At 39.0% G+C, this 12,483-nt stretch overlaps 1 protein-coding gene across 1 annotated transcript in view; it reads right to left on the reverse strand.

The window, feature by feature from the left end:
- Positions 1 to 5,667: 5,667 nt before the first annotated feature.
- The window catches only part of LOC107383986 (tenascin), a 60,729-nt gene continuing 53,913 nt past the window's right edge, over positions 5,668 to 12,483 (reverse strand). The window contains exons 6-12 of the mRNA XM_015956962.3: positions 10,916 to 11,046; positions 10,535 to 10,673; positions 10,290 to 10,441; positions 9,997 to 10,093; positions 9,732 to 9,896; positions 8,816 to 8,979; positions 5,668 to 6,253 (exon numbers count right to left, since the gene is read on the reverse strand). Of these exons, the coding sequence (XP_015812448.3) occupies positions 6,149 to 6,253; positions 8,816 to 8,979; positions 9,732 to 9,896; positions 9,997 to 10,093; positions 10,290 to 10,441; positions 10,535 to 10,673; positions 10,916 to 11,046 (953 nt within the window). The 3' untranslated portion in view covers positions 5,668 to 6,148. The remainder of the gene's footprint in view (positions 6,254 to 8,815; positions 8,980 to 9,731; positions 9,897 to 9,996; positions 10,094 to 10,289; positions 10,442 to 10,534; positions 10,674 to 10,915; positions 11,047 to 12,483) is intronic.

Genomic DNA, 12,483 nt, shown 5'->3' on the forward strand with positions numbered 1-12,483 from the left:
TCCTGAGCGTGGTGTAGGCACTGCTAGCCGACGATCCTGTGATGACCGGAGCGGCCGGGCCGAGACGTAAGCCTTTGCAAGAGGATTCAGGTAGATGGGAGCCGTACCATCTCGGAATTTGTATGCTAGTGTTAGCAATTTGAATTTGATGCGTGTTGCTAGCAGTAGCCAGTGGAGCTCAACGAACAGAGGGGTGACGTGTGCTCTTTTTGGCAGATTGAAGACCACATGCGCCGCTACGTTCTGGACCATTTGAAGAGGTCTCACAGTACAGGCTGGAAGACCAGTTAGAAGGGCATTGCAGTAATCGAGGCGGGAGATAACAGTAGATTGCACCAGGAGCTGGGTGGCATGTTGTGTTAGGTATGGTCCGATCTTTCGTATGTTATACAGCGCAAAGCAGCATGAATGAGCAACAGAGGCAACATGATCTTTAAAGGTCAGGTGTTCATCAATCACAACACCCAGATTTCAAACTGCCTTTGAAGGAGCCAGAGATAGAAAGTCATTTTGGATTGAGAAATTGTGCTGTACGGATGGTTTTGCTGGGATGACAAGTAGATCAGTTTTAGAGAGGTTGAGCTGGAGACGGTGGGATTTCATCCATTTTGATATGTCAGAGCGACAGTTTGATATTCATGCAGAGACAATGTGGTCGACCGGTGGAAATGACAGATAGAGCTGGGTGTCGTCTGAATAGCACACACTATGTGATGTCTTGACTGAAATTCAGGGAAATTAAAGAATTGTCAAGAAAATAAAAGATGAAAATCGTGTCTTCTGTATTGGTTCTATGGATGACGTGTAGCAGGGTTGGGGGGGGTTGAGGGCCCAGGCGGGATTCAGACTCAGATTCAGACAACAGACTTGTTCTGTGTGCGCACAAAGCGGTACAAGTGATAATGCTGCTGGAATTCATAATTGTATCCTTCTGAGCAGCAGCACTGCAGGTGATTTCCATGTCCAAAATGTGCGTAAGCCAGGACCTTAGTCAACTTAAAGTTGCGCAATTTTTTCTGCTACATTTTCTTTTATAAATCCCAAAGTTTGCATGGAAAGTTGCTTATGCAGTTTCCCGACCCCATTTTGTGCGTAAGCAAGCTTTTTAAAAGAGACCCCAGCTCATTTAACATCTCTATCTACAACAAAGCTCTCGATTCTGTTTGACTTGTTTGGCCTGTAGGTGGCAGTGTCCTTTGTCAAAGTAATGTCATGCAAGAAACCAAAGGAGTCCAGTTGCCTTCATTTGAACCCTTTGGATTACCATGACCTGGATGACTGAGAACCTTCACCAGCATAATGCCATTCTCTTTCAACAACATTCCTGTCGAAGGACCCTCATTGTGGTTCTTCTTCTGATAAATGAACTAACTTATGAAGTAAAATGACTGGTTTTTATTCCAATTTCTTTAAAAAGCAAGTTCACTGAGAAAACACTTTTTCTTTATTATCTTTCATCTGTCAGGGCTGTTTCTAGCATTGTGGGGGCCATACGCAAGATAATGTTCTGGGCCCCCCTATTTTGACAAACTGCAATCGAATGATAGCCTACCTTAGATTTTCTATAAACACACCATGAATTGTCACAAATTGCAAACAAAACATGGTACAGTATTAAAATTAAACATTCACTCAATAAATATAACTAACTAATAAAAACTAGAAAGCAGTAGTGCAGACCTCCTCCCAGAGAGGGGTGTTCACATCACACCCACCATAATAAAGGGGCTAAGTGAATATGGGCAAGTACGCCAACAATTGGTTAAAGATTCCTGTATCAAGACAAGATTACAATCTTTCTGATGGTCTGAGATGCAATTATTTCAAGTATAACTGGTTTTATTGGGATATTAACATTTAAAGCTGCTGTGTGGTTTAGAATTGGCATTTTAAACCAAAACATTGTGTTATAACTGTAATTAAAATAAAAACACTTGATTTTTCTTCAGAAATGTCTCAATAGAAAAAGTAAATGTACATGAACAAAAAAATCTGAAATAGCAGAAATCAAGCATAACATGCATTACAACCTTGTATTGATTTATTTATACATACATCTTTCAGTGTCTGAGTTTGAATAGATATTGTCTGTCAATGTTCTGGTGTTTTTAGCTGTTGTGGTATTCTGCAGAGCAATTCTTGTCCTGCTGCAGACTTTATCTTTTCTTGCACTCTTTGCACATCCAGGAAGTGTTTATTTATTTATTTATTTATTTATTTTGCACAGAGTGTACCTGTTTCACCCCTGTCTTGCCCTCTGTGCTTTGTCCATTCCTTCTCCACTGGTCCGGGGACAGGGATGTGACCTTGAGTGGAGGTCACTGGAGGGTTTTCATCCTGTGCACACTGCTGCTTCTGAAACTGTTGATGTTTCATGGCCTCCTTCTGCAACTTGTTGCTGATTTGTCTGTGGAGCTGGTGGTGAGAGGTTGCTGATAGCCAGGGGTTCTTCTGGGGATAAATCTGTGTCATGGGTCGTCTGACTTTATTGTCCAGGAGTCCAGAAGATGTGGAGCATCTCCAGCAGCATCCTGTCTCTGACATTGTCTATCGCTGGTGATGGTGGATGGATCTTCATCAGAAGAATTTCTAAAATAATGTTTACATCAAATTTTATAAATCATACTCAAGAAGAAGAAGAAAAGATATTTTCTATAGCGCCTCTAAAGATTAAAATCACGAGGCGCTTCACAAAAACAAAAAATGTAAAAATATAAAAAATAATTTAGAAAATGATTAAAATAATTTTTAAATGAGCAAAAAATAGACAATTGTGGTTCAAAAATGTAAAGAAAGAGAGAGTGAATAGAAAAGAGGGAAATCAGTGAATCTTGAGGAAGGTGGAATAGGTAGGGAGAGCAGAACAAGAAGAGGGTGATGAAGGTCACACATACTCAAGTGGTAAAACTAGAAATGTTAGAAGATGAAAACTAAAAAAATTAAAAATTAAAAACTGAATCAAAGCTATAAATATATTTGAACTGTAGATAAACTTACTGCAGCTGTGATGGCAAATCATCTTCATCCACACCTGAATCCTCAACCACAGATGTAGATGGACCTTTTGTTTTCCTGGAAGTAGTGGTAACAGTATATAATAGTATAGTAATAGTATTAGCACTTCCAAATATCTCTGCCAGGAATACTTACTGCATTTGGGATAGAAAAACAATGTGGGCACATCTTGCTCCTCATCAACAACTTTTGAGGGAAGTTTCCTCTTTCTAAAAGGTTTCTTGGTTTCTGGTTTATTTACAAAAACAAATCTAACGTATAAAATAATAAAAGCCTCAGTGAAAAACGCAGCTGAAAAAAGACAAAACTACGGGTGACCGAACAGTACAAAAAATGGCAAAACAATGTCAAATATGACTAAAAATGTTCTAAAATTACTAAATTAAAACTTAAAGAAGGAAATTTACTGAAAATAATTATTATTTACACCAGTAGAAGAGACAGAAGTTGAAAATACGCGTCCAAAACAATTCCTCCGCTCCTCTATGAGCACGGCACACAGCAGACTGTTTATTTTCTGGTTCTCGGGCAAGGACTTGCGTAACATTACCGTAATGTATGGTAAACCACTGGAAAGTACATCGTCTCAACTTTCAGAATCAGTTGATTGGCAAACTGTTGAAGAGTTACAGTAAAGTATGAAAGCCATTTTGTGTCGCAATCTACACAACCACAGCAGCTTTGGGGGCCCCTAGTGGCTTAGGGGCCCAATGCAACAGCATAGGTTGCATGTAGGAAGAAACGGCCATGTCTGTCACTCTGAGTTTTTCATGCAGGCTGAACGTGAAAATAGTCTTCTACACCCATCTCCTGCATTCTGATAAAATAGGTGGTGAAACTCTGTGATTTGAAAAGCCTGATAGAAAGTCACACTGTCAATTAACATTCATGGACTCACCCATCGTGTCTCACAACTGGGAAGCCTGTTGTTGGTTTAGCGTCCAGCAAACAGCAGAGAACGTCTCGACTCGTAGAAACTAACCATTAGCATTAGCAACTCCACCACATGGCTGAACTCCTTCAGGCTTGTGTTATTTGTGGAGATGAAACATCAACACTGAAATGCAAACTGTCAATGGTTGTGCTGCTGTTAGCCAATCACAAGCAAGATGTTCAAATGTCAGGATATAAGAGTCCAAATCCTGCCATCTGAAGCTACTTTCTCCTCCAGTTGACTTCTATGCCCAGGCACACCAGAGCTTTTTTCCCCAGAGGCTGACTTACAAGGCATTCATTCCTATGAGAGACTAATGCAAATGTATCAAAAGTGAGTTGACCTTTTAGAAACACATTCAATAAGTCGTTTACATTTATTTGTTTATTTAGAGCTTCAATAAAATAACATATAATTCCCACCTGCAGCTGTTTTTAATTTGTATTATTACTCATAGATTTACCATAACTCTTTAAATTGAAATGTATCTGTCCTTTATATTGTGTATTATGAATGTACTGACTTGTTGCGCCATTTGTATGTATTCATTTCATTGTATGTATATTATTTATTTATTGGTGTGTGGTTTTGCTCCTACCCCTGTGATTTTACATTTGCTTGAAAAATGCTATGTCTCTTATCTTGGTATTTTATTTTCATTGCAACTTTCTACAGAGGACCCACTTGGAATTGAGATGGTTCATCTCAAGTGGCTGATTCTCCAAAAACATAAGGAAATAAATAAAACAAGCAAGTACAATATCCTTAATGTCTGGTAAAATCAGAGATCCACTCAAATCAGATCAGATGTTTCAGCTTTCTTCTGCTCTTAATGGACAGAACCTGAACTGAAACACAGTCATGCTTGTTCTCTGAACCATTACCCCATATCTCCCCCTACAGCTGAGCAGAGACACACCACAACCACAGCTCTAATGGAAAAAAACTATGTAGGCTTCTATTTTTCTACCTCAATCAATGGTATCACCACTACCACTGGGCTGTGATAATTCCACTTAAATAATGCACTTGTGTGTTTTAATCATTGGTAAAGTCATTATTTCTTATGTTAAATATTCGTTCCAGGGTTGGTTTAGATGAACTTTATAAAAGGTTTGACAAACTGGCAAATTTGGCCTGAATGCAACACATATGAAACACAGCGACCACAAATCACTCCTGGCAGATTAGCTGGAAGGCTGATTGATGTGCTGCAACCTTGTCACATCAGGTTTGCAATAACAGAGTTTAAAAAAAATAAAAAATAAAGTAAAGCCAAAGTCGAAACAGTATGAAAAGCATCTGTCAGCTTTCCAGATTGAAAACAGGAGTTTGGTCATTGGGTTTCAGAGGACGGCGCCAGCGAGCGTCATTCTCATTGGCGTTTGGTCACCAATTCTTGTCATGTGTCTATGCCTATGTATGTATGTCTGATCTCAGAATTGTGTGTACTGAAACTCTAATTTCCCTCTGGGATTAATAAAGTATCTTTGAATTTGAATTTGATAGCACATCAGGTTGATTGATATGAGGTGTCGCCGTCACATGAATGTAAAGTAGGAGCGGTTGGGCTGTTCGAGACAGCAATCAGTTGCTGCTTTCTGGCTTGTCTCCTACCAGCTGATGAGATGTGACAGCGCTGGAGGTGCAGCGGCTGTTTCATCAATAGGACATTGATCTCAGCCAACAAACAATCCATTAATTAAACATGCAAACCATTTTTGTTTCTTCTTTTCCTTTCACTTTAATGCTCTAAAGGCCTTTCTATGACATAAAATAAACATAAAACAAGTAAGCTGCTGCCATCACTTTAAAAATACTTAAAATGATACATGAAACAAGTAAAAAGTGTTTCAGACTTTTAACTGAATCACTAAAACAGATGCTTCCAAAATTACAATGAAATGGAGATTATTTATTCTCAAGTCAAAGGGCGCTTTCCTACAATCACTCTAAATTTTGGGGATTCTGATTTAAATGGAAACAGATAATAATTTACTTTTAAACTTCTTGATAAAAATGTGCAATATGAGCCTAACTGATTTGTGTAAATTTATTTTTTTAGGTCATTTGTAGCAACATAAGTGCAGAAACATCTAAATCTAGCATGGTCGTGGGACTATGGGGATGATGTCATCCATCACAACTTTGGCCGTCGCCCTATTTCTTGTTTGAGGTTCTGCTTTTCTGTCCAGCCATCTACGATCTCCTCTTCCTGCTTGGCCTGAATCCCACTGGTCGGATCTTCATCTCAGTGAAGTCGAGAGACCTACGGTGTCCCTTCCACGGTTCCCAGTTGACCCCCTGCAACAGCAAATAGGCGGATGAAGTGAGAACTGAAGAAGGGACATCAACGGTGACAAAGACTTAGTGATAGATGAGAAGTGCAAACCTGTTTTGACAGTCATTGCATTTTTGACGTTGACCGTTGCAAGAGACATTCACAACAGCAATACTATGGATTGAATCTCAACAAGTGCAGAGAAATCCTCCAACATTTTCTGAAGCAATAGTCTCCCTAAGACCTAATAACTATTGTTGCTTCTCTATCAGCCGTCTGAATTACACTGAAGGTTTAAAGTCAGTTTGAGAAATGTGTTTTCTTATCACGCCTGATGGATTCTAGTCATTTCAGCTTCTTCTTCCCAACAATCCAAATCCCAACAACAAGGAGTGGGATGGGAGGGAGCTGCCTTGATTGCTGAACAGGAAACAACCTCCTGGTGAGCGGTTTTTGTGTCTCGCTGTAAACAAAGCTAAAAAACAGCTCATGTAACAATAATGTTGAATTTAGTTTGCTTTGTCTGCTTCATATTGACTTGCTGCTGTTGCACATTTACTTTCTGCCCTTGAATTGATTTATTCTGCTCATATTTTTTGTTAAGAATAGTTATAGCCCTTCTCTCACTTTATTTAGTTCCACCTGTCCATGCTAATGCTTTATATCCTGCTGACAGATTCTGTTTTTCTATATAAGTCATTTTTTGCTTATTTTGTCACATTATTTCATTAAGATCCCCTACAAGCCTTTCACCTTGACAATTTGTTTCTTAATATTGTATTTTCTCTGGATATTAGAATTAAACTGAATGATACTAACTTCTAAAAAGGGTGCTCCTGTGTATTTTTTTCTGAATCTGACTTTAATTATAGTGTGATATAATAAAAAGCTTATAATAATAAAGCAACAAAAAAGCAAACAAGTATATTTAGAATATGAGAAGCATAAGAAGTGTTAAACTAAAGCCTTTTATTTTATAACACTTAATAAAATATCTATAACATTTTGTAAGTGTGGGATTCAATTTAAAAAAAATATCTAATCAGTTTGAACCGTTGTAATTAATAATCTTGATTAATCACATTTTTATTGCTTAAGAAAATTTACCCCAAAAGCTATTTTTTAATTTGAAGGTGCACTATGTACAAATACAGTGAGAATTTTAGAGATAGAAAATCCCAAAAGAGTCTAATGATTCAATCATCTTGGAAGGAAGGTTATACTGAAACATATTTCATATCCAGCAGGCTGTGGGGATTGTCAGTTTTTCTCCTTTCAAAACAAAGGAAGGAGGAGCTTAACAACTGTTTACCATCAGTGAGTGTGGGGTTGCCGTGCGTCCTGTGAGCTAATACTGCAGCACCGACATTTGTAAGTTGACGACGGCCGGCCAAAAAGCTCCAGAGTTGTTTAAAGTGGTTGTAGTAACCACATTTTACCACAGGGTGTCATTTTTACTTCATTTCTACACAATGCACCTTTAAATGTAGAAAATCAAACAGTAGACACGGAAATTTGTATTGCACACTCAAGCTTGTTTAAATTCTAAAAAATGCCATTAAGTTGTATTTGAATTCAAAACAGGAAAATAAAATTGTTTTGAACTGCTCCTGTGTGTCATGCATCAAAAACACTGCTTGCATAAGTTGGAGCTATTCTGGAAGCTTCACTGCGCAGCCTTCTACCTCTGTGACTGATTGGTCAATTCAGATGATTGACACCTCTTTTGCACTATAAGGGCCAATAGAATGAAGCATCACTAAAATTAGACTACTCAGTCAGCCAATGAGACTCGTCATAACACAAATATAGACAAACCAGGAAAGAGAAAACTCCTACTGGATGTTTGAGTTCTGAGCCTGTTTTTGGGTCAAAATGGCTTTGCTTTCCATCTGTTTTCAGTGTGATGAAAAAGGTGGGGCTAATAGTAAACAATAAGAAAGTCTGGATAAAATAAAGTGATCTGCTGGGAAAAAAACAAGTTCTGTTTTTGTTGCTCTCTGGCTGCTGTCTCTGTGTAGAGTGTTGGGAGATACATATTTAGAACCACATTGGCTTCAAAACTGGTGACTAGAATGTGTGTAAAATCACATTTTTAGCAGCGTTAGAGACAGAAATGAAGGCAAAACATTCAAACATGAAGAGTGATTTCCGATCACTAATTTGGTTGTCGTTTTATTTGTGTTTGGAGCACATAAAAAGTCGTGTAGCTAAGGTTCTGATCATGTTTTAGAGCTGCAGCCTGATGATATATATTGGTAGCCTAGTGAACTAGACCAAATTCTTGCTTTGCATTTATTTAGTCTGGCTTGCCAGGCTAAGATATTGGCATTTAGAGCATGTATTTTGATGCTAAACTTCAATACCCCCCCCCCCATTTTGGGGGGGCACAGACCCAAAGGGTTCTTTTTCATTAATGCAGTTTTAGTTATTATTAACGTGTTAACTTCCTACCCTTATTTTTTCTTAATATAACATGTATTTTTTACTAGAGTCCAGACTTCTAGACTTCTAGTTGTTTTCCCCAGGAAAATTTTAAAAAAAGCATAACTACTTGATGCAGAGCTGCCTCCTTGCTCACTCACCGTGCTGTGCCTGTTGTCGCCCCATCTGCCATTAAGGTTGGCCAAGTGACAGTTTTTATACCACCAGGCTCCTCTGTGGGTCAGGGCGCAGTTCCCCAGAGCGATGTCATTATCTGAATCAACCGTTGTCCAGGGTCGACCTTGGTGGTAGGTCATGGCATCACCTGCAGAACATCAATATTAGCAACATGTTACGGTTGGTTTTGTTAAATGTTTTTGTAGGAGCCAGAACGGTCATCCTCCTTTCTTCATCCTAAGTACCATTTAGTTCTGCTGCTCTCTCTTTTTGTTTTCCATTTTTATTCCCTGATGGGATAAATCTAATCAAGCACCAGAGATGATTCACTGCAGTATTTGCTGTTTCAGCAGACAGTGGGTCATGCAGACGCAGCGTCCCACTTACTGTGTCTGTACTGTCTGGAGCACATTTAAATGCATGCATGCATTACTACTTTGCATAATTTACAAAATAAAATAAAAACATATAAAAATGCTTCACGGACTAATTGAGTATATGTAACACTTCTATATATATATATGGGGCGACAGTGGCACAGGAGTTAAGTGCTCGCCCCGTAATTGGAAGGTTGCAGGTTCGAGCCCCGCTCAGTCTGTCGCTGTCGTTGTGTCCTTGGGCAAGACACTTAACCCACGTTGCCTGCTGGTGGTGGTCGGAGGGACCGGCGGCGCCAATGCTCGGCAGCCTCGCCTCTGTCAGTGCGCCCCAGGGCAGCTGTGGCTACATCGTAGCTCATCCCCACCAGTGTGTGAATGTGTGTGTGAATGGGTGAATGACTGATTGTGTTGTAAAGCGCCTTGGGGGGGTTCCAGGACTCTAGAAGGTGCTATATCAAATACAGGCCATTTTGAAAGCAGCTCTCATAATCCCTCTAATCAGCCTTAGTGTGAAACCCACCTGCTGTCCCTCTGTATTTGCCAATAGTGAGTGTGAACTTCTGCTTGACTGGAGCAATCTTAAAGTTATCATATACGGCGTAGGTTCTCTCTGAGCCCAGGCCCAAGTCAAACCGCAGCTCATACTGAGTGGGAGTGTTGGTCAGGTCATGTATCTTCTCCAAACCTGAGGCAGCAGAAATAAAAGAAAACATTATAATAATTTATTAGCATTAGCAAATTAAATAAATTAAAAAAAATCCTAAAACAGCCAATTAATTACTTACCAAGCCAGAACTCCTCTGTCAAGCTACCAAACCCTGCTATGTACTGCTTCCAGCGCTTCATGAAGTCCAGCTTGCCCGTGTTACGGCGCTGGAGCACCTGAAAGCACCAAGAATTCACTGACACGTGTGACATAAATAACTCAAATTGGCAAGCGATTAGACAAATCTCAAAGCTGGACATTACCAAATCTGAGAGATATTAGACTTTTTTATTATTCTATGTTAGCCAAAACACTGTTGTGTTGACATGATAGAAATCTATTTATGACTTATTCTGTGGAGCTGATCAGTACCAGCCATCCGCCTCCATCTGTGTCCATATCGCAGTAAACCTCTGCTGGTTTTGACCGATTGTTATTGATATAGATGGTAAAGATGCCACTTCTTTTATTGCCGTTCTTCATGACCTGTGCACAGTCCATAGGGAAGGGGTGCAACGAGCCAACTGGGGAAAGAGACGTGAAAATTAGACCATTAATAAAGATAAACAACATTTTAGTGAGATGCTGTTGGGTGAAGACACATGAACAGAACCGACCAGTTTTAAAAACAGTCTCCATGATCTTGCTCCTCTTGTTGCCCCTGTAGGCGATAATGGTAACAACGTATCTCCTTCCCATCTCCAGGTTGGACAGAGAGAAGCTTCTGTCACCGGCTCCAAGCTGCCTTTCAACTGCCTGGTGGCAACAAAACAAGATGGAAAAATCCTGCTGAACACTCAGTTTTATATAATTTCACAAATCAATGTTTATGTGATAACGAGCCTTTTGTTGGGTTAGCAAAAGGGTTGTTAATACTGTCAGCATCTAGTTTAAATTAGATTATTTAAACAAGCAGTTTTATTTAGTAGGATTATTGTTTATGGCCACAAGATGGCAGTATTTTCTTTATTAAAAAGGTTATTTAAAAGACAAAGTACCTCATTTTTTCCATCTTCATCTCTGTAAGTGAGGATGTAACCCTCGATGTCTGCCAGTGGAGGGATCCAGCTTAAGGAAGCAGAATCCAGAGTTACATCTGAAGCCTTTAAGTCTTTTGGAGAATCCATTTCTGTGGGTGCAAATATAAATCAGCATATTACAACGCAGGAGTATTATCATGTTCATTTACAGATCTTGTCAAATCTGGGTTGTACATGTAAAAGCATCTTTTGTTGTTTTTATTTTTATGCATTTCGGAAAATATGGAAAGAACCACCTCAAAGGAGATTTTTGTTTTATTTCTGACATTTAAAATCCAGCGACTCAGAGTGCAATCCTGTCTTCTATCCAGTCATCACTTTGAAGATCCTCTATAAACCTCAAGTGTTTTTTTTTTTTTTGTGATGCTTCTCGGTCTTCCCCCTTGTGAAATATATCACCTGAGACCGTTGCCGTCTGCCAGCTTGGTTCTAATTTACAGATAAGCTGGCAGCTGCCCTTTCTCGCTTAATGAAATACTTTGAGATTTGGACTTGAAACAGATGCCAAAAGTAGGAGCTTGGACCACCTACGGTTCAGATATTAAAGAAAATGTCACAAAAAAATAAAACTAGCCCCTAAAAAATCCTGCTATCTCATTTCTGACTGTTAAACATTCTGCAAAGCAGGACAGAGGGTGACAATTTGGATAGTTGGTGACATCAAAGGTTTTCAGTGGGATTTTATTGTGTCAAATAAAATCCCTAATGTATTAACACGTTCATTTATGAGTCCCCGATGATTCTAAAACTGTGACTATTTTCTGTCTGCTCCAGGCAGCTTGATGGTCTCTAGCCTCCACTGAGAGTTAGCACGAGGAACATTTCTAATACAAAAACTTTGCTGTCTGATTGAAAACGATCAAGCTTTCACTTAGAGCTCCCAGGAGACTTTACAGACCATCTTGCTAGCACAAAGATGGGCCTGTTTCAGCCCACCTCTCACATGGGCGCCCTCTTTTTACTACTTCCTGAGTTACGAGACATAAACAATGACCGGCTTTGCCTGTGGGGAATATTTCCGAGTAGAGCGGGAGCTTTGTTGACTTTTTAAGAATTTGGAGGTTCAATTAATCAAATCTCACATTTTAAAAAAATTCATCAGAGTTTATATAAAGGTAATGTTATGTTTCCTGTCTTTACATTTTAAAAGATTTAAAATCTCTCCAAGAAACTGGGCTGTTTTGTGCAGCAATCATTTCCTGAAAATGAGGTCCACGTGTGCTCCAACTTGACTGACTGGAAGCTGTTATCAGTGGTCTCAAACTAACATCTTTTATTAACAAAAATAGAGCAATAATCTGCTTCTGCTACATTCTCAACGCTAATGCACTAATAACTGACTCAGCTATTTAAAATGATGTAAAGATTTTCTAATCTATGCTCTTTCACGGTTTTCATAGAAACAATATATGAAGTCCAGTCATTCATAAATTTGAGACATATTCTTTTAACTACATATATAAAAACTTTTGTGAGTTTTTGTTCTTACAAAAAACATATTTTGGCTGATTTTATATTATAAGTCC

This window comes from Nothobranchius furzeri, chromosome 11, assembly GCF_043380555.1.
Source record: "Nothobranchius furzeri strain GRZ-AD chromosome 11, NfurGRZ-RIMD1, whole genome shotgun sequence".
NCBI classification, from domain to species: domain Eukaryota; kingdom Metazoa; phylum Chordata; class Actinopteri; order Cyprinodontiformes; family Nothobranchiidae; genus Nothobranchius; species Nothobranchius furzeri.